The sequence below is a fragment of the Nomascus leucogenys genome, chromosome 19, assembly GCF_006542625.1.
Source record: "Nomascus leucogenys isolate Asia chromosome 19, Asia_NLE_v1, whole genome shotgun sequence".
NCBI classification, from domain to species: domain Eukaryota; kingdom Metazoa; phylum Chordata; class Mammalia; order Primates; family Hylobatidae; genus Nomascus; species Nomascus leucogenys.
In genome coordinates this window covers 76,579,379-76,607,094 of record NC_044399.1, presented here as the reverse complement: position 1 = coordinate 76,607,094, position 27,716 = coordinate 76,579,379, and the positions used below count along the sequence as shown (strand labels likewise).

The following is a 27,716-nucleotide window of genomic DNA, read 5'->3' as shown; positions in this document are numbered from 1 at the left end:
AAAAAAAAAAGAGAAAAATATGACTGGCCCAGCCACACAGAGGCTGAGAATCTGGAGGCTGGTCCGCCAACTGACCGCCTCCTCCCTGGGCCTCAGTTTCCCTGTCTGTCAAAGAAGACTGTGGCCACATAATCCCCCGTCCTCTCCAGGGTATCATTCAGTGACCGCGCTGCTCAATATTTTGAAGTAAGGGCATTTAATTATGATGACAGCACCAATAAACAATGAGACTCACCTTTCTGCTTGGAATTCCAAACCTCTTCCCACTGGAATCCCGCCAAGCCTTCAACTCTGCATCCAAACCATTCATTCTTTCTTTCAATAAACACAGTGCCAAGTATTTACTAATAAGAGGTTGCCGAATGTGTTAAGAAGGACACAAGGAGAAAAGGCAGTTTCTCTGCCCTCAGGAAACCATCGGGTCTCATGGAACAGAACAGTGGTCACCATCACTATGTTCAGGGCTTTTTATTTTTATTTATTTGAGACAGAGATTCTCTCTTGTCACCCAGGCTGGAGTGCAGTGGCGCAACCCCAGCTCACAGCAACCTCCACCTCCCAGGTTCACGCCATTCTCCTGCCTCAGCCTCCCGAGTAGCTGGGACTACAGGTGCCCACCACCACGTCCGGCTAAATTTTTGTATTTTTAGTAGAGATGGGGTTTCACCGTGTTAGCCAGGATGGTCTCGATCTCCTGACCTCAGGTGATCCGCCCACCTCAGCCTCCCAAAGTGCTGGGATTACAGGCTTGAGCCACCGTGCCCAGCCAAGGGCTTTTTATATCAGTCGTCATCTTAAACCTCCACTGCAACCTGACAAGGTGGGCACTGCTATCGTTCCCACTTTACAGATGAGGAAGTGGAGGTTAAAGTAACTCGCCCAAGATCTCAAAGCTGGAGAGTGGGAAAGATGGATCAGAACCAGGTCATCCAGGAGAGAGGCTGGCCCCTCTGTTCTCAGAGCTCCCGCGGGCAACTCCAGTCCTTTTAGAACCAAAATCATGGTCATCACTCAGAAAAAACTCTAAATTTATATGTATATATATTTCATGCCTTATCTCCCAAGCTTAATTATATATGCCTTTGAAAGCTGGGACTCAGTCATTTATTTCTCTGCATCCTGAAACTGCCTGAGGCCAGTGAGATGCTCAGAAAACATGTGACTGGCAGGGGCCTGGTGGAGCTGAGACAAGGCAACGAGCATGCAAAGGTGATTTGTGTAATATGAGCACATACTATGAAAAAATCTACCTTGAGAGTGTCCTCATCCCTGTCACCACCCCCCTCCCCCAACACTACACCGTGTGGAAAACACCAAGAGGAATTTCCTTTCCTCTACTTAACACACAGAAGCCAGGAACCCCCGGGATCTTCTCTGTGCTCTAAGGAAGCTGATAGAAAATGCATTAATGGGCCGGGCGCAGGCGCTCACTGCGGTCATCCCAGCACTTTGGGAGGTCGAAGCGGATGGATCATGAGGTCAGGAGTTCAAGACCAGCCTGGCCAAGATGGTGAAACACCATCTCTACTAAATACAAAAATTACCTGGGCGTGGTGGTGCATGCCTATAGTCCCAGCTACTCGGGAGGCTGAGGCAGGAGAATCGCTTGAACACGGGAGGTGGAGGTTGCAGTGAGCCAAGATCAAGCCATTGCACTCCAGCCTGGGCGACAGAGCCAGACTCCATCTCAAAAAAAACTAAAATAAAAGCATTTCTGCAACCTGGCCAAGCAGAAGGTTCTTTGGTTTGAGTGTGGCGTCCTTGGTCAAAAGCACCTGTTTCCTATCCTGTCAAGGAGGTCAAACCTCCTTGGTACAAAAAGCACCTGTTTCCTGTCCTGTGGCATGTCTGGAACCCAGACCCTCTTTCTCATTCCAAGCCCAGACCCGAGACAGGCAGCTCTCACCTTGCAAACAGACCCCTGCGGTCATCTTCTCAGTCTTCACACGGAAATCACACCCCCACGTCAGCATCGCCCAGAATGTCTGTTCCTGGGGATCTACCAAGGGAATCTTTGTTTTCCTCAGAGAACGTGGAAAAGTTTCCACGGAGCACGGGCAGCCTCCATCACTCATCAGTTTCCAAACATGCATCCTCTTGCCCGTAGGCGCCTCGGCAGGATCAAATGAACCCTCCCCGTCTCAACTTTCCCCTTCCTTCCCACACGGTTATTTATATCTGGAATATCTCTCTTTCTTAATCCACTGGACTGCCCTCCCCCTCGTTTGAAAAGGTCATTTGCACGTTCTTCTTTCCAGAAGGCTTTTCTTGCAGGAGGTGGCTGCCAGCTGGTCCTTTCCCCGGTGCCTCTGCCCAACAAGACACGATGGTGAGCAAGGTTACTCGTCTTCCGAAAATGCTAACGTGCTGACTGGGGCTAACCCTACACTAAAGCAAAGCCCTCAAAAACTGGAAGCAGCCGGGCGCAGTGGTGGCTCGCACCTGTCATCCCAGCGCTTGGGGAGGGTGAAACAGGAGGATCGCTTGAGGCTAGGCGTTCGAAACCAGCCTGGGCAACATAGCAGGACTCCATCTCTACAAAAATTAATCTTAAAAATTAGCTCACTCCTATCATCCCAGCACTTTGGGAGGCCGAGGCGGGCGGATCACCTGAGATCAGGAGTTCGAGACCAGCCTGGCCAACGTGGTGAACCCTGTCTCTACTAAAAATACAAAAATTAGGCGGGCGTGGTGGCAGGTGCCTGTGATCCCAGCTACTCAGGAGGCTGAGGCGGCAGAATCACTGAGGCGGAGGTTGCAGTGAGCCGAGATTGCGCCACTGAACTCCAGCCCAGGCGACAGAGCGAGACTCTGTCTCAAAATAAAATAAAATAAAATAAAGTAAAAATTAGCTGGGGAGGTGGTGAGCTCCTGTAGTCTCAGCTTCTCAGGGGGCTGAGGTGGGAGGATCGCTTGAGCCCAGAAGGTCAAGACTGCAGTGAGTGATCACATTACTGTGCTCCAGCCTGGGTGACAGCCTGAGACCGTCTTTAAAAAAGAAACACACACACACACACACACACGACACGAGTTCTTTCATCTTGAAGAAAGAATCATGTGGATGCGGGCGGACCCAAAGGACCACGGTGGCCGTGGTGTGGTCGCTGACGAGGTTCTCATGACGGGAGGTGTGGCTGGAGGCGCCGTCTACCTGATGTATGGCCAGGAGCTGCTGGGGCCCAGCAACAAGAGCCGAGCGCCCCTACAGAAGGCTGGAGAGGTGGTTCCCCCACCACGTACCAGTTCAGCCAGTACGTGTGTCAGCAGACAGGCCTGCAGATACCCCAGCTCCCAGCCCCTCCAAAGATTTCCTTTCCCCTCCATGACTCCTGGAATGCAGGCGTCATCACAGCTCTGTCGGCCCCTCCCAGGCCCGCGAGCACTCCAAGGAGGGCTGGGAGTACGTGGAGTCGTGTGGAGTTGCACAGAGGCTGCCTGCCCTGGCCAGAGCGGGAGAATGGGCAGGGCGCCACCGGCCTGAGGACTCCAGACTGGGACCCCACTCCCAGGGAAGCTCCAGCCTCACCGGCCCAATAAAGGACTTCGGAAGTGAGAAAAAAAAAAAGGGGGGGTGAAACAGGCCAGGCGCGGTGGCTCACACCTATAATCCCAGCACTTTGGGAGGCTGAGGCGGGCGGATTACTTGAGGTCAGGAGTTCGAGACCAGCCTGGCCAACATGGTGAAACCCTTTCTACTAAAATACAAAAATTAGTTGGGCATGGTGGTGGGCACCTGCGATCCCAGCTACTCCGGAGGCTGAGGCAGGAGGATCATTTAAACCCGGGAGGTGGAGGTTGCAGTGATCTTAGATCGCACCACTGCACTCTAGCCTGGGGAACAAGAGTGAGACTCCGTATAAAAAAAAAAAAAAAAAAAAACAGAGCTGGGTGTGGTGGCTCACGCCTGTAATCCCAGCACTTTGGGAGGCGGAGGCGGGCAGATTACTTGAGGTCAGGAGTTCAAGACCAGCTGGGCCAACACGGTGAAACCCCATCTCTACTAAAAATACAAAATTAGCTGGGCATGATAACAGGTGCCTGTAATCACAGCTACTTGGGAGGCTGAGGCAGGAGAACTGCTTGAACCCGGGGGGCAGAGGTTGCAGTGAGCCGAGATTGCACCACTGCACTCCAGCCTGGGCGACAGAGCAAGACTCCATCTTTAAAAAAAAATGGAATAATCAAGTGATTACATTTAGAACATGTGGGAATTAGAAACCCACCACCCACGGAGGCCACCACCTAACATAACAATAAGCAATGGGGGTATTTACTTCAATCTTCCTTTTTATGTATCTGTTTAACACAGTGCCATCTATAATCATGGTATCATGTATAATTTGGGATCTCGCTTTTCTGGATGCAGTATGTCCAGTATAGGTCTACAGCTCTATATTCCAGCAAAAACTGGCCAGGCGCGGTGGCTCAAGCCTGTAATCCCAGCACTTTGGGAGGCCGAGGCAGGTGGATCATCTGAGGTCAGGAGTTCAAGACCAGTCTGGCCAAGATGGTGAAACCCCATCTCTACTAAAAATACAAAAATTAGCTGGGCGTGGTGGTGGGTGCCTGTAATCCCAGCTACTCAGGAGGCTGAGGCAGGAGAATCACTTGAATCTGGGAGGTGGAGCTTGCAGTGAGCCGAGATCGCGCCACTGCACTCCAGCCTGGGCAACAAAGTGAGATTCTGTCTCAAAAAAAAAAAAAAAAAGAAGAAGAAAAAGAAAAGAAGGAACATTCAGGAAAACGGGGGAGAGTTGTGTGTAATATTAGGTGAGAAGACTTTTGACATCATATTTGTACACTTTTCTCAAAGCAATAGATGCATTCCTGAGACACTGCAGGTGAGTTTTCCCATGCAGAGGCAATCACAGGTTGAACGCCTCTTAGGGGCTCACAATCTGAAACAACTAGGCATATTGCCTAACAAAATGAAGATCCTTCTGTGATAAGAAGAGTATTCCCAGCCGGGCCCGGTGACTCACACCTGTAATCCCAAGACTTTGGGAGGTGGAAGCAGGTGGATCACTTGAGTCCAGGAGTTCGAGACCAGCCTGGACAACATGGTAAAACCCTGTCTCTACCAAAAATAGAAAAATTACCCAGTCTCATAACCCCGTCTCAATGTAAATAAATAAATATTAGATTTTAAAAATGTTAACTGTCCCTGAATTTATCTATTTCATAACTTTGGATTTAAGGTGTGGTGGGTTTTCTAAAAATACAGCACACCTCAGTAAGTAAAAAAATCTATATTAAATACAAGTTGCCTAATACTAGTCCCCCACAAAAGCCACAGCATAATACAAGTGCCCAGCACGGAGAAGGCTTTTGTCCCCATATACATCTGAATACGCTTGGAAGCGAAGACTGACAGCCTCAGAGAATGAGCCTCTCAGCTTATCCAAACGGCAGAGCCCAGCGGTGGGAGTTTCACAGACACCGTCTTCTCACTGCTTTCCATCAGTCCCAGAGGGGCCCCTCTCTAAGGACGGGGAAGCGGCTTTCAAAGGCCTCCTTCGCCTGCTGTACTTAGGGGGCACATCAGCCTGAGACATTTTCCTTCTAAGGAGAGCGGTGGTTTGAGGGATTCTATTCCTTGTCTCTAACTGTATTGGGTTCATTGTCAAGGCAGAAATCACACAAGGTTATCAGAGAGGCATGCACTGACATTTTGAGCCTCTACCCACCTGAGACAGAAAAAGCAGCACCTGTCAGGTTAGCCGAGGATATAAGCAAGACCCATTTAAAAGGCCTGATTTAAAAAAAAAAAAAAAAAAGGTATAGGTACTGGGACACACACACACACACGCACACACACACCTCTTTCATTTTATTTGAAGTTTTTTTTTAACGTACTGCCCTTCCAGAAAATAACAGTTAACTTAAAATGCTAAATCTGGGCTGGCTGCAGTGGCTCACATATGTAATCCCAGCATTTTGGGGAGCCGAAGCAGGCGGATCGCTTGAGGCCAGGAGTTCGAGACCACCTTGGGCAAAATAGTGAAACCCTCCTCTACAAAAAATAAAAACATCAGTCCGGTGTGGTGGGACACACACACCTGGAGTTCCCGCTACTCAGGAGGCTGAGGTGGGAGGATTGCTTGAAACCAGGAGGCGGAGGTTGCAGTGAGCCAAGATCGCACCACTGCACTCCAGCCTGGGCGACAGAACAAGACTCTGTCTCAGGGTAAAAAGAACAAAAAGGAAAAAATTAAGAAAAAAATGCTAAATCGATGTGCGCAAAAAACCATTTAAGCGTACGTATTTTCATATGCAGTATATGCCTATTGTTTTTCTGGAAAAACATACAAGACACTACAACAGTGATGCTATCTTTGGAAGAAGGATTATTGTTACAGTTAATAAACAAAATGCTGGGCCGGGTGCGGTGGCTCCTGCCTGTAATCCCAGCACTTTGGGAGGCCAAGGCAGGCAGATCATGAAGTCAGGAGATAGAGACCATCCTGGCTAACATGGATGTTATCCATGTTACTAATGGATTACTATCCATCTCTACTAAAAATACAAAAAATTAGCCGGGCGTGGTGGGGGCGCCTGTAGTCCCAGCTACTCGGGAGGCTGAGGCAGGAGAATGGCGTGAACCCGGGAGGCGGAGCTTGCAGTGAGCCCAGATCGCGCCACTGCACTCCAGCCTGGGCGACAGAGCGAGACTCCGTCTCAAAAACAAAAACAAAAAATGCTGGCTCTCTCTTGCAGATGGAAAACAGTGAACACAGAGAAACATGGCATATGAAGCCATGCTGAGCAGAAGAATATAAATGGCTTTTTAATGTAAACAGTAAGCAGGAAAGCCATAATTTGTGCTGTATATACAGAGACAAATAAATCCCTGTCTCCTCATGAACATATGCCGTGTTTTGTTCTAAGGATCGCTATTTGCCTGAACTATTGGCTCAGGGGCAGAACAGATTCAGACGATCTCAGAAAAAAATGTCACTAACTTCTTCACAGCTAAGAAGGGCTTCAAAAAGCGCTTCAGAACTAGAGTGTTCCACCCCAGTCTCTGCAAATTAATACTTTCCGCAAATCCAAATGAAAGAGAGTATGTTCACGTGGTATTAAGTAGCATTTTATTCTTAAGAACATTTGTAAAAAGCTTAAAGCGACGTATCCAAGAGTTGAAGCCAGGGACTTTCCGCAAATTTAGGAAACTGACTTCCCCCAGGAAAATGTTTGAAGGCATTTAATTCCAATTCAGCCTCACGCCTACATCTGAAACGTCAGAATCCTTAGGTGCCAAAGCGCAATCTATGTAACAGATCTGTGTGTAACTTCAGGTGGCCAAAGACACTTGCGTAAGAAAACAAATCTATTTCAACGTAAGGTAAAATTTGCAAAATAAATGGACTGAGTCACCCTAAAATAGTAAGAAAAACGGATCTATCGGCACAAGGACGCTGGGCTGCTTTGCAGCTAGTGACTGTCTATGGATAATTCTGAAACAAGATGCCACACTTAATTAGCCAGCGGGATTCGCATCCTGTGTGTGATGGAGAGAATGGTATTAAGGAAAAGACTCCCTCAGGCTCCATTAATGCCCTAATGAGAGGATGGGGGAAGAGGGGTGTTGGGTAGAGGGCAGGGCAGTCAGGATTACCACACGGCCTTCAGGAAGTACAAGCTCTGGGCCTTCTGGACAAATGGGGGACTCTCAACCGCACACTGACTATTGGGCGTATCTAGCCAGCTATTCCCACAGGGTCCTCTGCAGGAAACAATTGTACCCACACTCCACACATGCCCAGTGGATAGAGCAGTTCTCAGATTACATCCGAGACGGAGAACGTGGGCCTTAAGCTCACTTAACCGTCGTCCGTGATTTCGTGACCAGCAACCCACCGATGGAGGGAGTCTCGATTTTCAAAAAGACAAAAGTGGGCGACTCTGCAGACGGCAGAGCTGGACTCGACATCAACCCTTCAACAGACCTTCCGGCTTACTTTAGTTATTGCACACACTTAGGAAAAGGGATCTGTTAGAAGCAAGCATGCACTCACCGAACACACGTCATTTCAGACTATCTTTCCTTGAAAACTATCAATAGGAACTATGTAAGTGATAGCAAGCTGTCTGCGAAGGCCTCCTACGATAAACATGCTGATCACACTGAGGAATGTGGGCTGAATCATAATCCAATTAGGGCAAGTTTGGAATCAGCTGGATTTGAAGACAGTTGAGCAACTGACTAACAGACTTCTCCTAGCCTGGAGAAGGTGTCTGGCGGCATGCCCCCCGACTCTATCCCCAGACTCAGGCTAATCAACATTTTTATCAGCTGCTTGTATAAACAAGGGTCTAGGAGGGACCACATAACACAAAGCTAGGAAGGGGCTCTGATTACTGTAGGTGATCACATCAGCCTGTAGTCCCAGCTACTTGGGAGGCTTAGGCAGGAGAATGGCGTGACTTCGACAGGCAGGGCGCGGTGACTCGTACCTATAATCCCAGCACTTTGGGAGGCACAGGCGGGCAGATCACGAAGTCAGGAGTTCGAGACTAGCCTGACCAACATGGTGAAACCCTGTCTGTACTAAAAATACAAAAAATTAGCTGGGTGTGGTGGCGCACACCTGTAATCCCAGCTACTTGGGAGGCTAAGGCAGGAGAATCACTTGAACCTGGGAGGCGGAGGCTGCAGTGAGCCGAGATTGCACCGCTGCATTCCAGCCTGGGCAACAAGAGCAAAACTCCGTCTCAAAAAACAAAAAGAAAAGTGAATGTGATGAGATTTCGCGGCATGGTAACAGAAGTCTAGATAAGATCTAGAACAAGCTTGTCCAACCCACAGCATGCAGACGCATGTGGCCCAGGACAGCTTTGAACGGGGCCCAAAACAAATCTGTAAACTTTCTTAAAACATTATGAGATTTTTTTGCTATTTGTATTTTTTAGCTCATCAGCTATCATTAGTGTTAGCATTTTTTTTTTTTCTTTTGAGATGGAGTTTCGCTCTTGTTACCCAGGCTGGAGTGCAATGGCGCGAATTTGGCTCACCACAACCTCCGCTTCCAGGGTTCAAATGATTCGCCTGCCTCAGCCTCCCGAGTAGTTGGGATTACAGGCATGCGCCACCATACCTGACTAATTTTGTATTTTTAGTAGAGACAGGGTTTCTCCGTGTTGGTCAGGCTGGTCTCGAACTCCTGACCTCAGGTGATCCGTCCACTTCAGCCTCCCAAAGTGCTGGGAATACAGGCATGAGCCACCATGCCCGGCCAGTGTTCGCATATTTTATGTGTGGCCCAACACAATTCTTCTTCCAACGTGGCCCAGGGAAGCCAAAAGATTGGGCGACAAAGGAGGTGGGGCAGCCAGCTGCCCTCTGTGCCTGGGCAGACCACACTGGAGCCTGCATTCAGGTGGGGGATGACTGTTGGGGGGTGGGGCAGACAAACTTGGAGGGCGCTTGGATATGAATGGCCTGGGTAGGGGGGAAACGTGAACCCATGTCACAGGAGAAATGCTGCAAGAACCAGGGGATTCTCCCTGGGGAAAGAGAAGAGTTGTCTGCAGTTCTTCACGGCCCAGCGGTCCCCTGGGAGAGGACGGCTGAGGTCAGCACGGAGTTCCTCAGGAGATGGTGTGTTGGGGTCACTGGAAACACCCCACACAGAGAGGGTGACCGTAGGGGCCACACTCCCTCAGTAACACACCCTGATTTTTCTTGACAAGCCCCCCACAGCCCCCGGGCCTGAGGCTCAGTCCACCTGGCTTGGGACCCCAGCCTCCAGCTACACAGGTGCGGACACGACCCAGGCTTGGCCCTTTCATCTTTACACATCCCGGCCATAGTGACCAGTTATGGGATCAAGGGCGACCATGCCAGACTCCTGCTGCTGGGAGTCTGGGAGGACAGGAAGCAGACTCAGAACTGCCGGTGGTCCTCAGGCCACCAGGAGATGAGAAACAGCCTGCCAGAGGCCAGGGCCGAGACAAGTGGGGTGGGGAGATGGGCAAGGACCCGCCCCAGGACGGCATCTGTGCCAGCCGGGCCTAAAGCTGACCTATATCTGGACCTCTCACCCACAGGAAACTCAGACCCTTCTGAACCCAGGAGCCGATATTCTACACACCTAGATAAGGCAGAAAACAGAGCTCAGAAAAGTTCAGGAATGTGGCAAGGAGGCAGATCCAGGGACAGAACCAAGTTAAATGGATAAGAACAACAAATAAATTGCAAGGAAAAGCAGGGAAGGGAAACTATAGGTTAAAAGAGGCTTAAGGGATACAGCTACCAAATGTAATGGGCAAATTTTATTTGGATTCAAACAAACCAACTATCATCCCAGCACTTTGGGAGGCCGAGGCAGGTGGGTCATGAGGTCAGGAGATCAAGACCATCCTGGCTAATATGGTGAAACTCCATCTCTACTAAAAATACAAAAAATTAGCCAGGCATGGTGGCTCACACCTGTAATCCCAGCATGCTGAGAGGCTGAGGATCACTTGAGGTCAGGAGTTCAAGACCAGCCTGGTCAAGATGGTGAAACTCTGTCTTTATTAATAATACAAAAATTAGGCAGGGGTGGTGGCGGGCACCTGTAATCCCAGCTACTCAGGAGGCTGAGGCAGGAGTATCGCTTGAACCTAAGAGGCAGAGGTCACAGTGAGCTGAGATCGTACCACCGCACTCCAGCCTGGGCAACAGAGGGAGACACGGTCTCAAAAAAAAAAAAAAAAAAGAAAAAGAAAAGAAAGAAAAGAAACAAAAAATGAAGAGAAACCAGGTTCTGCGACAGTCTCTAGATGCAAATAAATAACTAGGTGCTTTGGAATCGGGGAGGAGTACAAAGAGGTAAAAAGGCTGAATTCCTCTCTCTTATAATCCAAATAACCATAAAATGTGGAGTGAATACCGAAGCGCCTGGGGTAAACATTTAAATGGCACGTGCTATGCACCAGGCACTATCCTAAGTACTTGTCAAATATTATGTCATTCAATCCTTTACAACCACCCTAAGAGGCGGGTACCATTATCTCCATTTTACTCCCCAGGAAACTAGAGACACAGAAATTCCATAACCGGCCCCAAAGTCACACTCCCGGAAACAGCCAAGTTTCAAACTCAGGAAACCTGGATCTGGATTTCCAGTCTATATTCTTCGTCTACTAGGCAACACACTTTAAATATTCACATATAATAATGGAGTATTTTTGAAGGATCATGAGCTGGAAAACGCGCACTCACAGCTACATTCACGCCTATTCGGGGCTCTGGCGGTCACACTGCGATTTTTCCCTATTGCCCGTGGTCCCACCCAATCTTCCGATTTCACATCAAAACCTGAAAAATGAGTAACAGATGAGGCAGCTGTGCTGTGAGCCACCACGATCAAAAGAAAACCGTCTTGACCAGATCACGTTTAACGGGAGAAAAAGCAACGCGTTCTGATTTTAAACAGACTAAATCCATTTAGATTTTTATCCCAGGGATATTGACCAAAAGAAGACAAATTAAAAAAACTGTAGAACTGATGCATCTGGATGAAATTCTCCCAGGAAAACAAAGAGAAAACCCTATCCCCAGGACAGCAGAACTCACCACACCATTTGGTGACTATTCAACAACGATCTGAGATAAAACCGGCATTAACTGTAGAAACAGTACTTGAATTTACCTGTAATTGGTGCCTGTACTAGAGACCCCGGGGAGCAGGGGGAGAGGCTGACGGATTGGATAGAAGGGAGCGACGAAGTGAAGCTTACGTTGTTTTTTTAAAAGGATTTTCTGATGTAGTTCATACAAAAATACGATGTGTATCTGGTCCAAGAGTTATGACCGGCAAGCCGCAGAAAATTTACGTTTGCTTTTAATCACGGAGGCCACAGAACAAAAGCTTCCACGACGGGTCTCACTCCCGAGTAACGGCACTGGGGCTTCTGCCTCGTCGTGGAGCAGAAAGCACAGGTTTGAGATTTCACTGGAAGTTGGAACGGCAGTTTCTGCAAACCTCATAAAAGGGAGGACTGATTTAGTCCTAGGATCTCGGCAGGATACCTGAAGTTCAATTTTGTCTCTGAACAAATAGCACTGGAGCAGCCTGCAGGCTTTCCACAGGATGAAGGGGGAGTTGGGGGCACTTCACTGGCGGAACTAAAAAAAAGCCAAATATTAAAAAGGCTCTTAGAAAAAAAAACAGCACCATGGAAAAAGGCAGCAAGAGAGAAGAGGTTCTCGCTCTCGTGCCTTCCAAGCAGCCAGCGAATGTTTCAAGCCGTTCAACTACCTCTGTCTTATCTCAGAGCGGTCCCTGCACACCTAGAGGAAGAAAGCCACGTGAAGAGGGCTTGCAGCTCCTCCTCGTCCATGCAGAACGTTTGATGTGAATATTTTTTAAGGTACAATTCCATGAACAGAAGGACCAAGTTGAATTTAAGGGAGTTCAGCCAAGCTCTTTCATCCAACACTGTGACCCTGATCTAATAATCGGAGCTCTTTGCTTCAATTCTCCAACTCTAACATACTTGGAAAAGTTAAAACGGTGAATATCTACTGATTACTAGTTGTTGGAAGACGTAATATGCATGCATTTTGAGTTCTTTGGAAGAAAGATGCTAGAGAAATGCAAATGATGAAATATTAAAGCATGGCATGATAGGTCTGCAGATATCAGACTCTTTTTTTTTTTTTTTGAGACGGAGTTTCGCTCTTGTTCCCCAGGCTAGAGTACAGTGGTGCGATCTCAGCTCAATGCAATCTCCGCCTCCCGGGTTCAAGCGATTCTCCTGCCTCAGCCTCCACAGTAGCTCAGATTACAAGCGTGCACCACCACACCCGGCTAATTTTGTATTTTTAGTAGAGACAAGGTTTCTCCATATTGGTCAGGCTGGTCTCGAACTCCCAACCTCAGATGATCCGCCCACCTCGGCTTCACACAGTGCTGGGATTACAGGCGTGAGCCACCGCAGCTGGCTGAGACTCTTTTAATAGACTCAGATATTTGACATTTCAAAAACGGAGAGTCAAGCTTTTTCCTATTTTTGAGCACAGAATTACAGGGCAATCCAATTGCACAAGAAGCTGCCGGGACTCACCCAGCTGTGATACCCATTTGCTCATTTAAGACCTCTTTAAAACACTCATTAAAAAACAAAAACAGGGCCGGGTGCAGTGGCTCATGCCTGTAATCCCAGCACTTTGAGAGGCCGAGGCGGGCGGATCACATGAGGTCGGGAGTTCGAGACCAGCCCGGCCAACATGGTGAAACCTCATCTCTACTAAAAATACAAAAATTAGCTGGGTGTGATGGCGGGCGCCTGTAAACCCAGCTACTCAGGAGGCTGAGGCAGGAGAATCGCTTGAACCCGGGAGGCAGAGGTTGCAGTGAGCCGAGATCGCACCACTGCACTCCAGCCTGGCAGTGAGACTCCATCTGAAAAAAAAAAAAAAAAAGACAAAAAGAAAAGACATCCTATGCCAAGCCTGTGCTCTCCCGGCCAAAATGAAATGCAGGAAGGACCCCACCTAGTTCACAAGGGGACGAGCTGGAGCCCTGGAACCCTGATCCCTGTCAGGAAAAAGGAAGATCCCCAAGGGGCTTGTTCACCCCCGACCCCAGCTGTGCACAAAGCCTGTTTTCTCAAATGTGTGCACACATTACAACAAGCCTTCCCAACAAAAGGTAGGAATATTTTAAAAAGTAGAAACAGGGCCAGGCGCGGTGGCTCACGCCTGTAATCCCAGCACTTTGGGAGGCCGAGGCGGGTGGATCATGAGGTCAGGACATCAAGACCATCCTGGCCAACACGGTGAAACCCCATCTCTACTAAAAATATAAAAAATTAGCCGGGTGTGGTGGCACACATCTGTAGTCCCAGCTACTCGGGAGGCTGAGGCAGGAGAATCGCTTGAACCCAGGAGGCAGAGCTTGCAGTGAGCCAAGATCGTGCCATTGCACTCCAGCCTGGGTGACGGAGCAAGACTCCGTCTCAAAAAAAAAAAAAAAAAGTAGAATCAAATCAGTGACCCTAACTTCCAGGGCTTGCCTCTGTGCTCTGGCTCACATTCCAACCCGTGTCAGAAGACAAATCGATTAGCAAGAGCCGTGGACGGCTACTCAGAGGCAGGCCTGAGCTGCTAACGGGGAGATGAGCACCAAACCGGCAATGCCTACGTGTCAGAGCAAACCCATCCCGCAGCATTCCGGAGCTGGGACGGGAGGCAGGTTCCAGAGACGGGCACCCTCCGTTTCTCACGCGAAACGGCAGTCTTCCAACCTCTACGTGGCCCAGAGTTAAGCAAACAGGGTCAGCGGAAGACACACCTAATAGCTTTGGGAAACCACAAAATGATTGCTTTGTGCATAATTTCTCTCGAGAAGAGTGCCTGATCATCTTTAAGTTACAAGGGTGACTTAAAGGGTAACTTAATAGTAACTTAAATCTTTCCCAGGCTTCCTCGATCAGCAGCAGCCTGGAACGTCATTGGCAGATATAAATACAGAGCTCAGTAAGTATCAGTAATATCCCAGAACTTTAAGGCCAGTATCATGCCATATTCATTTGCTTTTGTTGTTTCATTCTTCTAGGTCTTTCTTCTCAGTTATAATCTCTTGTGGGGCAATTTTTTTTTTTTTTTTTTTAAGACGGAGTCTCGCTCTGTCGCCCAGGCTGGAGTGCAGTGGCACAATCTCGGCTCACTGCAAGCTCCACCTCCCGGGTTCACGCCATTCTCCTGCCTCAGCCTCTCTGAGTAGCTGGGACTACAGGCGCCCGCCACCACCCCCAGCTAATTTTTTGTATTTTTTAGTAGAGATGGGGTTTCACCGTGGTCTCGATCTCCTGACCTCATGATCCGCCCGCCTCGGCCTACCAAAGTGCTGGGATTACAAGCGTGAGCCACCGCGCCCGGCCTGTGGGGCAATTTTTTTTATTTAAAAAAAATTTTTTTTTCAAGATGGAGTGTTGCCCTGTCACCCAGGCTGGAGTGCTGTGGCTCGATCTCGGCTCACTGCAAACTCCGCCTCCCGGGTTCAAGCGATTCTCCTGCCTCAGCCTCCCGAGTAGCTGGGAGTACAGGTGTGCACCACCACACCTGGTTAATTTTGTATTTTTAGTAGAGGAGTTTCCATGTTGCCAGACTGGTCTCGACTCCTGACCCACCCCCCCCCCCCCCCAATGCTGGATACAGGCCTGACCACTGTGCCAGCCATTGTGGCATTTTTTTGCTTTCATCATCCCTTGTAGCTTGTAAATCATTTTGAAAGTTTAAAATAACATCCGCGGTGCTCACGCCTGTAATCCCACTGGGAGCTGGGTGGGGGTCACTTGAGGTCGGAGTCCGGACCTCCGCTAACCAGTGAAACCCGTCTCTAAAAAAAAAAAAAATAGCTGGCGTGTGGCCGCCTTAGTCCAGCTACTCTGGAGCTGAGGCAGGAATGCGTGACCGGAGGCGGAGCTTGCACTGAGCCCAGATCCGCGCCTCCACTGGGCGACACAGCAAGACTCCATCTCAAAAAAAAAAAAAATTATATATACCTCATAACAGTTTTACAGTTCTGTAATGTGATAGATTCCCAAGGCTCAAGCTATGAAATGAATGACTAAACTTAATGATCATTTATCTAAAAACAATAATAGCATTTACTGAGCACTTACCATATGCCAGGCACGTGTATATTATCTCACGTAGCCTTTACAACAATAAGGCAGGTGCTATTATCACAAATGGAAAAGGAACGTGTGGCACAGAGATGTACAGCGCCTTGCACGAGGACGCACAGCTAATAAACGGCAGAGCGGGGGCGCGAACTCAAGCAGAAGGACAAAAGAATCTATATTTTTAGCCATATATTAGACTGCCTTATTATGCTGAGAAAAAAGAAAGAGATTAAAAAATATATTACAAATAATGGAACAAGAAAAAGCCTCTCAAGGAACAGTGCTCTTATTACTTTATTTTTATTTACTTATTTATTTAAGACAGGGTCTTGCTCTGTTGTCCAGGCTGGGGTGTAGTGACACAAACATGGCTCACTGCAGCCTCCACCTCCTGGGTTTAAGCAATCCTCCTGCCTCAGCCTCCCGAGTATCTGGGACCACAGGTACACACCACCATGACCGGCTAATTGTTATTTTTTGTAGAGACAATGTTTCACCATGTTGCCCAGGCTGGTCTCAAACTCGTAGGCTCAAGTGATCCCCCTACCTTGGCCTCCCAAAGTGCTGGATTACAGACGCGAGCCATCACACCCGGCCTGCTCTTAATTGAACAGTTGTCCTTTATTACTAAAAGATTGGCCCAAGTCCTAGAAACACAGTCACCAGTGGGAGCCTGTCCTGGCTGGTCCGGGCTTCTTATGAAGAAGGCAGAAAATCCTACTTTTCAAAACTGCACCTTTTTGCCATCTTTTCCCACCTTGAAAGTGAATGCAAAGAAAAGATACAGTGGTGTCATAGCAACAGTTCTCTTCCTGGCTGCAGTGTTTGGATTCAAGGAAGGGTGGCAGAGCTGGAGTTGTAAGACTGTTGAGGTTGCTACCAAATCTTGTCCCACCCATAGGGCCAAAGGGATTCAGGTAAATTCTCAGCCAAGCTTCTCGTTTAGTCTGAACTGAAAGAACCACCCAGAGCAGCCAGAGTGAGACTCCACTTCCCCGGGCTGGAGCAGGCTGACCAGGGATACTGGACCAGGGTCCCCTGACTCTGCAGACTTTCTCTTCCCCTTTGTCATGCAGGAAGTCCTGGGGCCACACCAGAGCCTCACAAAACTGTCCAGAGGAAGCCAGTGGTCTGCACCCTTGGACGTCAGTGCACCCACACTGACCATATGTTTTTGATCAGGCATCCAGCCTAGACAAAGTTGAGCTCTGTGGCTTTAAAACCAAAAGACTGCTCACTTCTATGAGGCTGAAGTGGATCCCAGAGATGGACCTCTCCAGTCCTGACGGGTGAGTAACATACTAATCCGAAGGGAAGACCAAATCCCCAAAGTCTAAATTCACCACCTCCCAACTATCGATCACATTCCTTCTCTCTAGAAATCTGAAAATCATCTACCAACCTACTTATTAAAACAAGTCTAACTGCCTTAACTTCAGCATTATAGATTTGCTGATAAAATTGTTCTTATAAATGCTCTCAAAGTTCTATTACCATCTAATTACAATTTCTGCACAGCTATATAATAATGTGTGTTTTGGAAGCTGAAATAATATGTGTTTTGGAAGCCAAAAAAATTAAGCTTCAATTACTTTTGTGCCTACCATGACAACAGGCAGAAACAGGACAATTTTGTATAAAGAATGTTTTTTTAAAATTTTTTCCTTTTTTTTTTTTTTGGTGTTTTCTCACAGTTCCAGTCAAGGTGAGAGGAACTAGGCAAAATGCAGGCTTAACATATATGGTCATCCCCAGGCTTTTCTACTACATAAAGGAGAAATTAATAAAAGAAAAAAAGAAATACCACACAGCATTTTCTTTCCCCACCATAATTTTTCAATTTTCTTTAGAGAAATGCCAGCCAATAACTAATTAGAACCATACCCTTTGTTATCCCAATGGGAAGAAGTATATGCATGGGCTTAAAGAACAAATGTTAATGAGAACTTAAAAAAAATTAGCAATCTGGAACTCTGGTTTCCCTTCAGTGTAAAACAAAATTCCCTTCTCTAGAGTTATTTTTATAGTTGGTGAAACGACGCGGACAGAGTCCATCAACAAGACGTGTTCACCCATCCAGTGCCCTCAGCTGGGAGAACCCTGGCTCTTCACTTGTTCTGATGGTGAAATTAGCATCATTAGCTCATAGGCTTCTAAGCACCCTAACTTCAAACGCGACAAAAACTCAGTTACAGAAAAGGCATTTGTTCCACATCTCTTTGGTTTCAAGGGGGAAAATAATTCCTTTTTTTTTTTTTTGAGACAGAGTTTCACTCTTGTTGCCTAGACTGGGGTGCAATGGTGTGATCTCGGCTCACCGCAACCTCCGCCTCCCAGGTTCAAGCGATTCTCCTGCCTCAGCCTCCAAACATAAGAATGTTTCTGAGGTCCGATCTTGAGTGGTTTGTTCACGACCAAGGACAGAAACTATCTCCTTGGTTTTAGAGAATAAAGTACAGGATGTGAGTCAGAAAAACTCTGGACAAAAACATAAAATGTTTAAGATGCTAACGCACCAGGGTTTGGGCACGTCCAGCACTCTGAACGGTATTTTCAAATGAGAGTCTGCCCTGTGTCATCCACGTTCTCATCACGCAGGAATCAGCAGGTCCAGGCTAGGGCCGCAGAATACTTTTCGTCATGCAAAGAGTCTGTCCAGGGTATAGAGAGCCAGCCGTGGCCCATGTCCTATCAAATATTCTCCTTTTTCGGAAAAAGCTCTAAGCATTTGCAAAACATCCGTTTGCTCCATATTTTTACTATCCAAAAAATGTATTTCCTCTTCAGTAAAAAACACAACAATAGGCTGTTAAGCCTGTAACATTTTACCATAATTCTATGTTTTCCAAAGCTAGAAATCATTTGTATCGCCGGATAAGGACATTATTTTAAGTAGACTTTAGTCTACAACAGAAACTTGCCATAACAATTAAAATCTTTTTTGGCAAATCACTTTCTGAACATTATTTCTCCACGAACGTATCACAAAAACCACCACCAAGGAAAACAAAGGATTCTCATATTTTGAATCAAAAAGTACTGGCCATGCATATTCATACTATATCAAGCATGTCAATCAAAACGGGCAAAATAACCTAAAAAGCAGTAAAAATGCCAACTCTTGCCTCTAAGTGGTTAGTGAACCTACGTTTTCCCAATGTTAAATTTACAAACTGCACCGGATCAACTGTATTTCATACTTTAAATCTCAAATCTCTACCTCACACTGCTTCGGGATGGATGATTTACTCAAGACATTTAGGGTCACAGTATAAGCCTTTTGCTCCCAGTAAATCTAAATCACGCTTCTCAACAAGATTCTGCACATATAAAAGGAACACGTGGCACGCCTCGCCATGCTCCCCAGAGGAAACTAAACGCCCCCAGAATAGCCCTTCTGTCCACTCCAGAAACAGGCTTTCCTCAAAAAGGGAAAGGGGCTGGATTCACACGTTGCATCAGATACACTCAGGAAGCAACAGCGCTCCAAAACTTTTTCTGACTCCATTCATTACAAAATGTCCTAGAAGTGCTATATTATCACCGAGACAGACATCCTCACCCAAGGGACACACTCAGAAACCCAAACTCAACTCGGCAGCAAACTGGGAGACATGAGAAGTTGACAGCAAAGTATCCATTTCCCCAAATCCTCCTTCTTCCAGTCAATGTGCGTCGATGGGATCAGCTCAACCCTTAACTCGAAGACCCCGGGGCCACCACGCAGCTGAGCTCCGCACGGCCCGGGCTGTTCCCGCGCAAGGGAGGCGTCTGGGGAGGAGGCTGGACGGCCAGACAATGCAAAGCTCCCCGGTGGCCGCGAACTCAGCCTGGGGCGGGCGAGGCGGGGGCGGGAGACAGAGCCGTGAGCGCCTTTCTCGGCCACAGCCACGGCCGCGATCACCGGCCGCCTCTCCTGACCTCGGCCTCGGCCCCCAGGTCCCCGGTCCCCAGGGAAGGGGCTCCGGGAAGGCAGGTTTCTCCCGCACAGAAAGGAAACGCGCTGGTTTGGGCACCACGGGCGGGGGGCGCGCGCCCTCCCCTCCCCTCCCCACTGTGGGAATCCGCGGGGGTCGGCGGCGGAGGCAGGAAGGGGCCCCTCCTGGCGCCTCTGCTCGTGGGTGAAGGGGTCGCGGAACCGGGATCCCCGAGCGCAGCCGCCCCCACCCGAGGCTCCCAGCGTGTGCGGACGGAGGGGCTCGAGCCGGGGTCCCGAGGGGGGTCCAACTTTCCAGGGCGGGCGCAGCGCAGCACTCGAACCAAAGAGGGGTCCTGGGATGAGGGTGCGGGCACAGCGCGGAGCGGGAGGGGAGGGGGTGCAGAGGCGGGGACGGCGGGGTGGGGGGCGGGGAGAGGACAGTGGGTCGGGGGCGGGGGACTGGGGGCAGGGGTCGGGGGGTGGGGGGTGGGGGGCGGGCAGGGGGACAACGGGGTTGGGGAAGGGCAGGGGTAACGGGGGTGAGGGGCGGGCAGGGGCCGGCGAGGCCCGCGCCGCTCACCTTCCTGTGCTTCTCCTTGTAGGGCAGCGCCAGCCACGGCATGTCCCGCACGAAGTCCTGCCACTGCCGCTGGTCCTGGTCCGAGGACACGAAGACGATCTCCAGGCGCCGCCGCGGCTCGGGCTCCGCCGCCGCCCCGGCCCCCGCTCCCGGCCCCGGCCCGGCCGCCGCGTCCCCCCGCAGGCGCCCGTAGAAGGCGGCCAGGCTGGCGCTGAGCTGCGCGCAGGGGGCGCTGAGGCTGCAGCCGAAGTAGAGACCCAGCAGCGAGATGCCGCGGGCGCCCAGCGAGTGCACGTCCACCTCCTCGCCGCCGCCCGTCACCAGCTTCTCGCCGAGCAGCTCCTCCAGGAAGCCCGACATCCTGGCCCACCGCAGGGCGGGCAGGCGGCTGCGACCCCGCTCCACTGTCCGCGCGGCGGGCGGAGGCGGTGGCGGCGGCGGCGGGCGCTGGGGAGAGCGGAGCCCCGCCCACTAGGGCCGCCCACGCCACGCCCCCTCCGCTCTCCCGCGCCACGCCCCTCCGCCGGCCCGCGCCACGCCCCTTTCCCCCGCCCGCGCCACGCCCCCTCCCTGGCCCGCGCCACGCCCCTTCGGCGGCCCTCGTCACGCCCCTCCGCCCGCCCTCGCCACGCCCCCTCAGCACTCGCCACGCCCCGTTTGCGGCCGGCCAAGACCAGAGCTCTCCGCCCAGGCGGGGTCCGCAGCTGCCGGCCGCGGTTCCCGGGGTGACCGCTTGGGCGAGAAGCCGGACCCGAAACGCCGCACTCTCCCTGGAAAGCCCGCGGCCGAAGTGAAGAAAGGAGAAGGGCCCGCTAAGCCGGCGCTTTCCCGGGCTGCAGCCCGGCCCGCATTTTCTCTCCTCCCCAGTTCTAAATTCCCTCCAGACCTCTAGGGATCCCGTCCCCTCCCCGCGGAGCTCTTCACCCCTCTTCCTGTTCCTCCCTGGCCTTTCCCTCCTCCTTTCCCTGCACGAAGCCTGACCCTTAGGCCGCTCCGTGCCCCACTGACCCTGAGATGCTTATAGGACCCGCCGTCCTCACTGCATCAGGCCGGGCCTGGCTGGACACTGACTCCTCTGTGTGTTCCAAGCTGTTCTAAGGGGGCCGAGGACGCCCTTGCAGCTTCTGGTGGGGTCGGGTTAGGGTGCCACGTCGCAGTGTGCGATTTCCGTCCAGGGGTCGCCGGGGCCTCTTCCTCCAGCGAATCTGTTTTCCAGCCCCACAGATGGATGCAAAGGACGCCGCGGGGCCTCCAGACTAATGCTGGCCGTGCTCCTGAATCCGCTCCATCCTCATGTCAAGTCTATGGATAGTTGAGAACATTATAGAGATTTTTTTTTTTTTCCTACCAGCTGGCAGGATGCTCCCCGATGCTTAGGGAGAAACTGGATTAAACAGGTGATCTAGGCCGGGCGCGGTGGCTCACGCCTGAATTCCCAGCACTTTGGGAGGCCGAGGTGGGTGGATCACAAGGTCAGGAGTTCGAGACCAGCCTGGCCAATATGGGGAACCCCCCCCCACACACACACACTAAAAATACAAAAATTAGCCGGGTGTGGTGGCAGGCACCTGTAATCCCAGCAACTCAGGAAGCTGAGGCAGGAGAATGACGTGAACCCGGGAGACGGAGGCTGCAGTGAGCCGAGATCGCTCCACTGCACTCCAGCCTGGGCAACAGAGCGAGACTCCGTCTCAAAAAAAAACAAAAAACAGGTGGTCCGTGGCGAGTCCTCTGGCCACCCAGCGCCTCCCCCCAACCCAACCCACTGGTTCCTGAAGCAGGTGCAGATCCGGGCCCAGCCACAATAACAGGCCGCCGGTGTGGATCAGCTACTAACGACTCAGGGAAAGCAAAAAATAAAAGCTGAAAACCCGCCCTTCTCAGAGCTTCCACCGCCGCTTCGGAAGGTATTTCCTGGGTATCCATCGCCACCTAATGGAAAGAGTGAAAAATGAGGCCGACCAAACATCTGTGAAAAGACACTGCCGCGACACCAGGCACAATGCTTTTATTTTACAGCAGCTTTCCACATACACAAATGATAGGACGCTTTGCGGGAGCTAATTTAAACCTCAGAATATAACTTCAAGCTTTTGGCACAAAACATAAGTGTTCACATCGAAGGTTCTCCGTTTTTCTAGGGTAGAATAAGGAATGGTGCAGGGTTTCAGCTCGGTGAAATGTTACCATATAAAACAGGAGAGAGAGGTGGAGATGGGAGCGGAAAGTGGATTGGTGTCTCTACAAGTTATATCCACTTCCTTAGTCACCTACTAGTATTGCTTATGACACAGGTAAGATCTTAGATGGAGGCCTGCCTTCGAACACGCTAGAATCCTACTGCAAAGTCGAATTCCACCTTAATTCTTAGGAGACTTTCATGCTGAAAGTCTGTGCCACTGTAGGGACAATATTATAAAACACACACAGAAAGCATCACTTTTTGGTGAAAACTTTATTTATTTATTTATTTTGAGACAGCGTGGGCGGCCAGGCACCCAGGTGCCCAGGCAAGAGACCAAGGACACCAGCTGTTCCAGTATAATAAAATATAAAATAAGAATAGTTATACCAGATATAGATCTTAGGTATGATTATATACGAATATCATTAATCATTAGTTTGTAGCAATTACTCTTTATTCCAATATTATAATAATCCTCACTCTATAATCATAACCTAGGAAAAACCAGGCCATACAGAGATAGGAGCTGAGGGGACACAGGAGTGACCAGAAGAAAAGAGTGTGAGCCGTCTGTTATGCCCAGACAGGGCCACCAGAGGGCTCCTTGCTCTAGCGGTGACGCCAGCGTCTGGGAAGACACCCGTTGCCAGGTGGACCGTGGTCTAGCGGTAGCATAAGTGTCAAGGAACAACACCCGCTACTTAGCAGACCGGGAAAGGGAGTCTGCCTTTCCCTGGGGGAGTTTAGAGAAGACTCTACTCCTCCACCTCTTGTGGAGGGTGTGACATCAGTCAGGCTTCCCCGCAGTTATCCGGAGGCCTAACCGTCTCCCTGTGATGCTGTGCTTCAGTGGTCACGCTCCTAGTCCGCCTTCATGTTCCATCCTGTACATCTGGCTCTGCCTTCTAGATAGCAGTAGTAAATTAGTGAAAGTACTAAAGGTCTCTAATAATGGTGTAAGTTGTTTCTCTCTGTCTCTCTCTCTCTCTCTGCCTCAGCTGCCAGGCGGGGAAGGGCCACCTGTCCAGTGGACACGTGACCCACGTGGCCTTACCTATCATTGGAGATGGCTCACTCTCCTTATCCTGACCCTTTGCCTTGTATCCAATAAATATCAGTGCAGCCTGGCATTTGGGACCACTGCCGGTCTCCACGACTTGGTGGTAGTGGTCCCCCAGGCCCAGCTGCCTTTTCTTTTATCTCTTTGTTTTGTGTCTTTATTTCTACACTCTCTCGTCTCCGCACACAGGGAGAGACCCACCGACCCTGTGGGGCTGGTCCCTACAGACATTCTCACCCTGTTGCCCAGGCTGGAGTGCAGTGGCGCGATCTCGGCTCCTGCAACCTCCGCCTACCAGATTCAAGTGCTTCTCCTGCCTCAGCCTCTCGAGTAGCTGGGATTACAGGCATGCACCACCTCCCAAGTAGCTGGGATTACTGGCATGCACTGACTAATTTGTTTTGTTTTGTTTTGTTTTGTTGTTTGTTTGTTTTTTGCAACAGAGTCTCGCTCTGTTGCCCAGGCTGGAGTGCAGTGGCGCGATCTCAGCTCACTGCAAGCTCCGCCCCTCCAGGTTTAAGCAATTCCCTGCCTCAGCCTCCGGAGTAGCTGGGATTACAGGCACCTGCCAAGACGCCTGGCCAATTTTTTGTATTTTTAAGAGACGGGGTTTTCACCATACTGGCCAGGCTGGTCTCAAACTCCTGGCCTCAAGTGATCCGCCCGCCTCAGCCTTCGAAAGTTCTGGGATTACAGTCATGAGCCACCGCCCGGCCTTGGTGAAAACATTTAAAGCTACTCATATCATATATATTAAGTTACTAGGCCGGGAGAGGTGACTCACGCCTGTAATCCCAACACTTTGGGAGGCCGAGGCGGGCAGATCACGAGGTCAGGAGGTTGAGACCATCCTGGCTAACACGGTGAAACCCCGTCTCTACTAAAAATACAAAAAATTAGCCGGACATGGTGGCGGGCACCTATAGTCCCAGCTACTCAGGAGGCTGAGGCAGGAGAATGGCGTGAACCCAAGAGGTGGAGTTTGCAGTGAACCAAGATCGCGCCACTGCACTCCAGCCTGGGCGACAGGGAGAGACTCCATCTCAAAAAAAAAAAAAAAGTATATATATATGTATATATATATATAGTTACTGGATATCTTTTGAAATCCTGTAAATGGGTTACAATGTTTTATCATCTCATCCAAATCCTATCTGAAAGGCCCATGCACTGCGCACATGGGTTAGGCACTACTGGAAGAGTGTTAGATACAGTCCTACACTCTGACACTTTCAAAATTATGAAAACTAGAGAAATGTAAAAGGGCTATCATCATTTACCTGGACGGCAGCCAAAGGGCAAAAGGCATTTGGTGTGGAAGCCGGTGAAGAGGGAATTTGGGGGGCTGCAAATATTGCAAATATTCAAGCATTAACTTTGGTATACTTGGTGCAAGTCTGATATAAAGAGGAGGTTTGTTCCGTGTGTGACTTTTCTTATTTTACAGGAAAGCACTTTCCACTGGAGTGTGTCCAAACCGGCATCTGGCACCTGGGGAAGGGAGAGTTTGAACACACTGCACATGAAATATAAATAAAATTTAGAGAATTGTGGATGCGGCAGGCCTTGATTAGAGGCCAAATACCACAGCTGCCTTTTAAAGGGGTGTGGAAAGGGGATTTGCAATGGAAACGATCCCAGAATCCTAATTGTAGGGGGTGTTATAAGAAGCCCAAGGAGTCATTTGGCATCCGATGAAGAATTAGCCAGTGTGCTCTGGGCTACAGAAATCTCTCTCTGTGTGTATGTGGGTCACTTAAGGAGAATGTCCCCACTGGTGTTTAGCTAGCGATGTTACATGAATCGACTTGGCTATTCTGAAAATTATTATTGTTTTAAAATACGAATGAACGAGCCTCAACATGTATCGCATTCTGGAGAACATTAAATTAGAGTTTTCTCTTCAGCAATTGCATTCGAAGGCACATGAAGTCATACAAAATACACACAGCACAAATATATATTTGTCACTTTTAAGATTCATAAATCACAGTCCTTGGTCTTTAGAAAGAGTAGCACACATGATGTGGGCCGGGCGCAGTGGTTCACGCCTGGAATCCCAGCACTGTGGGAGGCCGAGGCGGGTGGATCACCTGAGGTCAGGAGTTGAAGACCAGCCTGCGCAACATGGCGAAACCCCGTCTCTACTAAAAATTTAAAAATGAGCTGGGTGTGGTGGCACACACCCATGGTCCCAGCTACTCAGGAGGCTGAGGTGGGAGGATCACCTGAGCCCGGGAGGTCGAGGCTTTCAGTGAGCCGTGATTGTGCCACTGCACTCCAGCCTGGGTGACAGAGCAAGACTTTTTCTTAAAAAAAAAAAAAAAAAAATTCGTGACTCATGGGAGAAGATCAAAATATCAACATTAACAGGAATTTAGAAGAAGTTGATTCCAACCATCACACATGTCTTCCGTGAAGGAAGAAAGTGTGGATGTGGTAGAAACAATGAGAGAACTAGAATGAGAGGTGGAGCCTGAAGGTGTGGCTGAGATGGCTGCAATCTCATGACCAAACTGGAGCAGGTGAGGAGTTGTTTCTTGTAGATGAGCAAAGACAGTGCCTTCTTGAGGTGGGTTCTATTCCTGGGGAAGATGCTGTGAACATTTGAAATGACAACAAAGGACTCAGAACATCACGTCAACTTAGTTAATAAAGCAGCGGTAAGGTCTGAGGGGGCTGACTCCAATTTTGAAAGAAGTTCTACTGTGGGTAAAATGCTATCAAACAGCATCACAGGCTACAGAGAAATCATTCTTGGGAGGGAGAGATGATGGATACGGCAAGCTTTACTGCAGTCTGATTTTAAGTGCTTTTACCACAGCCACACAACCTTCAGCAACCACCATCCTGATCAGTCACCACCAGCCACCCACAATGAGGCAAGACCCTCCTCCAGCAAAATGATTGCAACTTGCTAAAGGCTCAAACGATCGTCAGCATCTTTTTTTTTTTTTTTTTTGAGACGGAGTCTCGCTCTGTCCCCCAGCCTGGAGTGCAGTGGCGCGATCTCCACTCACTGCAAGCTCCACCTCCCTGGTTCACGCCATTCTCCTACCTCGGCCTCCCGAGTAGCTGGAACTACAGGCACCTGCCACCATGCCCGGCTAATTTTTTTTGTATTTTTTTTGTAGAGACGGGGTTTCACCGTGTTAGCCAGGATGGTCTCGATCTCTTGACCTTGTGATCCACCCGCCTTGGCCTCCCAAAGTGCTGGGATTACAGGTGTGAGCCACCGCACCCGGCCTGTGATATTAGTTTTATTGTTGTAGTCTGGAACCAAGCCTGCAATGTCTTGAGGTTTGCCAGTATATAAACACACAGAAACGTATTCCTAACAAAACAAGTAGGAAATATTCATGATCATTCCAGCCCGTGTTTCTGTAACTGGCCATGGGTTGTGGCTGGTATTTAAAATAACCTTTCACTATCCATTACGTATCCCCTTTGCTTTCAGTAAGCACCTCAGCTGGTTGTGGGTCTTTTCCTGGTGGGTGACCCAAACCTTCATTCCTGAAAGGTCTGGGCCCTTGATAGTCCTGCCTGGATTGAATTCTTGTGGTTTTTCCATTGCCCTAAATCATAGGCCATGGTCTTCTAGGACACCCTGAGGGGCCTCTTCCATTCCAGACATAGTCTTGCTCACCTCAGTTGTGGAGTCGTGGTCCAATCTAGATCAGTCACCCCAGCCAGCACAGTAACTCTCTTATCTGCCTGTTGATCCAGAGGCAGTGGGACGTCAAACAGGCCCAGAGAAGTCCTCACTTTGAGTTCAATGGCACCATTGTTGGGTCTTCTGGGGGAAACATTCCTCCATTTGGAAATACGACCCCTAGGCCAGCACAGCATAAGGTCATGGGAACAGGAAACAAACATCTTGCTGCTGGGTCACTAGGGGTACTAGGGACTGGCGCCCCTCTCATTGCCACCCCTGGTTTCCTGGACCCATGATTCCTGGCTGTGGGAGAAACAGCACCCTACACTCAGCTCTGATTCAGAGCATATACTGCCTCCTGGAGAGCTTTGGCCCAGCCCTGCAAGGCATCGCCACCCAGCTGGTGCTGCAGTGGAGTCTTCAAAAGGCCATTCCACCATCCTATCAAACCAGCTGCTTCAAGATGGTGGGCAACATGGTCGTACCGGTGAATTCCGTGAGCATGGGCTCATTACCATACTTTCTTTGCTGTGAAGGGAGTTCCTCAGTCAGAAGCAGTGGCATACGTAGTGGTGGCATACCGTGACAGTGGGTGGCATCGTGCAGGGGTGGGACGTGAGTGGGTGGGGGGGGGGGGGTGGGGGGGGGAAGTGGGGGGTGGCAGTGGGGTGGCATACCGTGACAGTGGGGTGCATA

The 27,716-nt window shown here is 49.8% G+C and overlaps 1 protein-coding gene and 1 pseudogene across 1 annotated transcript in view; one reads left to right on the top strand and one right to left on the bottom strand.

The window, feature by feature from the left end:
• The window catches only part of NXN (nucleoredoxin), a 188,608-nt gene extending 168,043 nt beyond the window's left edge, over nucleotides 1-20,565 (bottom strand). The window contains exon 1 of the mRNA XM_030800057.1: nucleotides 20,121-20,565. Within this exon, the coding sequence (XP_030655917.1) occupies nucleotides 20,121-20,480 (360 nt within the window). The 5' untranslated portion in view covers nucleotides 20,481-20,565. The remainder of the gene's footprint in view (nucleotides 1-20,120) is intronic.
• LOC100605194 lies at nucleotides 1,202-16,816 on the top strand (annotated as a pseudogene).
• Nucleotides 20,566-27,716: the final 7,151 nt, after the last annotated feature.